This window comes from Malus domestica, chromosome 12 (genome assembly GCF_042453785.1).
Source record: "Malus domestica chromosome 12, GDT2T_hap1".
NCBI lineage: Eukaryota > Viridiplantae > Streptophyta > Magnoliopsida > Rosales > Rosaceae > Malus > Malus domestica.
Window position 1 is genome coordinate 17,632,800 of NC_091672.1, and position 5,277 is coordinate 17,638,076.

The 5,277-nt window shown below is 35.5% G+C and overlaps 1 protein-coding gene across 1 annotated transcript; it reads right to left on the reverse strand.

The window, feature by feature from the left end:
• Positions 1–3,732: 3,732 nt before the first annotated feature.
• Positions 3,733–4,970, reverse strand: LOC139189844 (uncharacterized). Its single transcript, XM_070809083.1, has 2 exons — positions 4,722–4,970; positions 3,733–4,578 (listed from the first exon to the last, which is right to left on the reverse strand). Exons 1-2 carry the CDS (start codon positions 4,968–4,970, stop codon positions 3,733–3,735), a joined length of 1,095 nt encoding a protein of 364 aa, XP_070665184.1.
• Between the last annotated feature and the right edge of the window lie 307 nt (positions 4,971–5,277).

Sequence of the window (5,277 nt, forward strand, 5' to 3'; positions counted from 1 at the left end):
GTGAAAGTAAAGAGTCTTCGGATTGAATTGTGTTGAGATTGAGCGAAACTGTCAATTTAAAGGAATTATGGCTTCCTTGCACGACGAAACCTTCGTCGCACAAAACCATGGAGTAAATACCGCATTCAACATTTTGACTAAACAACTGGCAGTCTAGTAAACATGTGTACCTTTGCGTGACGAAATATTTGTTGTGCACAGTGACACACGCCGTATTGGATTTTGGCGCCAAAATACAGGCATTCGTGTGTTTTTCTACGAACCTTTGTGCGACAAAGGGGTTCTTTTTTTTGTCGCGCAAAGTCGTTTTACGAGGCAAAATATTACTTCACACAAGCTGTTTGTCCCATTAAATTATTTCTGACAAAATTGTATATTCGTCGCATAAAGTTTGGTCGCACAAATATTTTTTTTCTACTAATGGTGGATGTTCATGTGTATATATAATTGTAGGCTCTCATTGAGTCACGGTTAATTTCTTCCTCAGTTTTTTGTTTGTTTATATGAACTTTTCTTTTTATAAGTAAAAACGTTATAGGAAATGCACTTTACTTACTTTGTTTATATACCTATGTATTGCGTAGATGAATGTTAAAATAGGTAGAGATAGAAAATACTTTGGGTATATAGCAAGTAGATATCTGCTTTGTAAGTTTGAAGTATTTGTTTTCCTATAGAGTAGGTGTAAAGAAATACAACGTATCTGGAGCTAAACAATACTTTTTCCTATCTAACTATACCATAAGTTTTTGTTCATCGTTTACCCCGCATGTTTTTTGTTCTTTATAATCTACCTCTATTACAAATTAATTAATATTATCAACATCACAATTTTTTGTTTTTTATCCACCTCTCACAATGTTTTGGTTTATCTTTATGAACTTATAATATTTGTTGTATATGAGTTTTTAAAAATGTTTTTTATTTGAAAGTGGGTAGTTTAAGGCATTTAAAACTTCAAATTGTAGAATTCAACTTTAAGGAATTTAGATTTATTTTGATTTTTACTCTACGGGGCAAAATGGGCATAATAACAAATAATATGAAACTGGACTTCATGTAAGAGTAGCTGAATTTTTTTAGACTTGGATCAAAATGCCCCAAGAAAAATTGAAAAGAAAATGGTTATCAAACGTCTCTTGACTAAACATTAGGTTATAACACATTTACAACTAATTGCTTTATCACAAATTACATAAAATTTAGGAAAATTTTATTTAAACCCATGTAACCTCTTTCTACAGCCAACTTAAATTTTAAATGTTAATTGTCCTTTTTACCCTATTGCACAATTGCTGTTAAGTATAAAATGAAATTAATAATAAAACTCAAATTTATGAATAAACCCAAACTATAATCAGACCCTACCATCATTCTTTGTTTATCCTACTTTCATTATGGCTAAAACCCTAATAGCTATTATAGAGAAAAATAATATTTTTTTATTGATGGATGGTGATTTTGAAGTTTTAAATCCTCTAACTAAAGTATGACTCGATTTATGGATTTTTTTTTTGTTTGTTTGATTTCAATTTTTTTTTAAGAATTTAGAAGATGAGTATTTGGGTTTCAACTTTTTTCATCAATCCCACATAGTTTGTTGAACTTTTTGGAAAAGCAAATTGTTGCAAATACTCTCCCGGTCTCTCTCCACACCCCCAAAACACTAAAAGGACTTGCAGACATTGCAAGGACTTTCGATTCCATTTGCTTCTTCTTTGGATCAAATTTCATGTTTTTTATATTATATTTTTATCACTTTTCTTTGCTGTTGCCATCTCTTCCCTCCTCCCAAATTTCTAGGTAGTTTAGGTGACAATGGGTGAGATGGTAGGTAGTTACAGGATAGCCATAGACTGTACTGATGTGCAGTGCAGGTGAACCCCTATAATAGGGTTGTTGCTTTGAGTCAATCACTTGGTGCAGTTTTCATGTGGAAGCCTATAAGGCCATCTCCAACCAATCTAGTCAAAGGGCCATAGGGCTAAAAATAGTCCAAAATGGCATGAAAATCGTCTCCAACCGAAGGCTAGGCCAAAGGGTTTGAGTGCCCCACAGAGCCAAAAACACCAAATCAGGCCAACCGGCTGGCTCAAATGAGCCAGCCAGCCAGCCATCTAACCAGCCATCCAGCCCGCCCCTAGGCCGACCCAAATTTCAAATGCCAATGGCTACTGGCGTCAACATGATGCCAGCTAGCAATGGCTAGCTAACGTCATGCTGACGCCAGTAGCCATTAGATTTGAATATTTTTTCCAAACAAAATAATAAAAAAATAATAAATTTTTAAATTTAAGTTTTAGTTTTTAAATTTAAGTTGTAGTATTTAAATTGAAATAATAAATTACGTTTGGCCTATGGCCCTTTGGCCTCCTCAATTGGAGATAGTTTTTTGTCACAAGGCTATGTTTGGCCTTGGCCCTTTGGCCCCCTCGGTTGGAGATGGTATGAAATATGGTCTAGCACTGTTCATTAAAATATAATTTCTTGGATGGCTATAGGGCTAAAGGGAGCCCTATGACCCTCATTCGGTTGGAGATGGCCTAAGCTCTGCTCCTTTACTTTGTGTCACAAGGGATCCGTCTCTGCAATCGCATTCCATCATAATGGCCATCTCATGGTGAAATCTGGGAATGAGAAGAAAATTAAGCTTTGAGACTAGGAAACTTGAGGATGAACCACTCCAATACCATTCACTATCATTAATAGAGTTAAAAATTAAATGGGTGTAAAGATAAATTTACATATTGAATTTAATTTGTGAGGACATTTTAGGTAATAAATTTGTGTTTAAAAAGATAATGATAGTTTAGTTAAAAATCAAATGAGTGCAAAAAGTAAATTAGGTGTAAAAAGAGATTAGATGAGATCAAAAAAAAATTTCCTAAAATTTATGTGTGTGAGTTCTTCTCTATGGAGTATGTACATTTGATGACTTGGAAATTGTTTTGGTGAAGTATGATATTAGCCTAATCATGGTTAGGTCAATCAGTGTCTTTGAGGATGGTTGACTTAATTAAGGTCATCTCCAACCAAAGGGCCAGAGGGCCGAAAAGAGCTCGAAAACCGTCTCCAACCGAGGGTTAGACCAGAGGGCTCGTGGGCCCCATGGAATCTGAAAGAGCCAAAGGGCTCGCCCAATCCAAACAGCCAGCCAGACTCGGGCTAGCCAGAAATGTGAGCATTCCTGTCGGTTATATCCGATAGAAATGTTAGGGCAAATTTTCAAATGCAACAGGATGTCAGCTAGCCATTATTTTTGAATTTTTGTTTTTTTTACAGTTTTATTAATTTATTTTTATTTACAAATTTTTTTTCCTATAACTTATATTTTTTTTCTATAACTTCCTATAACTTCTATTTTACAAACTTTATTTCATATATATTTTTTTAAATTCTATTTTTTTCCTATAACTTCTATTTTACAAAATTTATTTCGTATTTTTTTTTAAATTCCATTTTTTCCTATAACTTCTATTTTACAAAATTTGTTTCATATTTTTTTTAATTCTATTTTTTCCCTATACCTTCTATCTTACAAAATTTGTTTCATATATTTTTTTTTAAATTCTATTTTTTTCCTATAACTTCCTAAGCCATTATACAACATTAAACTAAATTAAGTAACATGAAACAACATTAAACAATATGAAACAACATTAAATAACATTAACCAACATAAAAATTATACAACATAAAAAAAAAACATTTAACAACATAAAACTTAAATGCCTACTCCAACCTTCTTTTGGCCCAAAGATGTGCAACAAGATCCTGTTGTAGGTATTTGTTTGTGGCACCGGAACATATCATTCCATAGTGCCTCATATACTCATTTATAGAGATACTACCAATTCTTGGATTGAAAGGCAAATTAGGCCCATCATATATTTTTGTATGAGCCCTTTTTGACCTATTTGGATCTTCTTGGTCGTCATCGGACTCTCCATCAATATACCCATCTCGCTCATCCTCTACTATCATATTATGTAATATGATGCCAGACATCATGACAGAGTCTAAATTTTCTCGACTCCACGCTTTTACCGGTTCGCTGATGATCTTCCACTGTGCTTGTAGAATACCGAAAGCTCTCTCAACATCTTTCCCGTATGCCTTTTGGTGGTGTAAGGTAAACAACTTTTCCACATCATTCATAGGGTTTGGAATTGCTTGGACAAGTGTCGCCCACTTTGGGTAGATGCCATTTGCCAAGTAATACCCCATATTGTATTTACGGTCGTTGATGTAGTAGTCAAGTTGAGGTGGTTTACCTTCTGTCAGGCGATTAAAGATGGGTGAACATTCAAGAATTGTAATCTCATTTTGGGATCCAGGGACTCCAAAGAAAGCATGCCAAATCCATGTGTCATATAAGGCAACCGCATCTAACACAACAGTTGGCTTTCTTAACCTTCCGCAGAAGCCTTCTTGCCATCCGGTGGGACATTTCTTCCAATCCCAATGCATGCAGTCTAATGACCCTATGATGCCCCAAAATCCACGGTCTTCAGCTTTGCGAACGAGCCGATTCAGATCTTCTTGATTTGGCTCGCGGAGGTACTCGTCTTTGTAAACCTGAACAATTGTGTCACAGAATTGTTCAAGAGTATCAAGGCATGTAGAGTCAAACATACCATAGGTTTCATCCATCGAATCAACTGGGGAGTCATATGCCATCATTCGAAGTGTAACAGTAACCTTTTGATGAGGTGAGAAACCAGGGTGGCCTGCTCTGTCCCGCTTTTGTCGAAACTATGGATTGACCTGCAGGACATCACGAAACGCTTGAAGACATGACGCCTCATCCTGAAACGACGTCTGAAATCCTCTTCTGTGTACACCGAGTTGAGGTTGAAGTAGTTGTTCATTAGATTGGCACGCGTTATCGCTCTGTTTTGTGGTTTGTAAGGGTGACCAGCAACAAAGCCACCATGTTGAGGTTGTTCCTTAGTTGGCTGACACACCATGGCTGCTGCTCTGTTTTGTTTGTTGCGGTTTACTTGAACTTCTTCATCAGACTCCTTATCTTCTCGTCTCATTTGCGCCCATTTTTCTTCCAATTTGGAATTTGATGAGGACCCCCAGTTGGAATCTGAATAGGATCCAAAGTTGGAATTCATTGCAAACTTGAATTGAAATAGATTGAATTCAAAGTTATGTGAATTATAGTCCAATATCCACCATATTTATAGCAAAAAAATTCAAATCCAACAGTTAGCTGACGTCACTTAGCCGTTGAATTTGAATTTAAGTTGTAGGTTTTAAATAATAAAT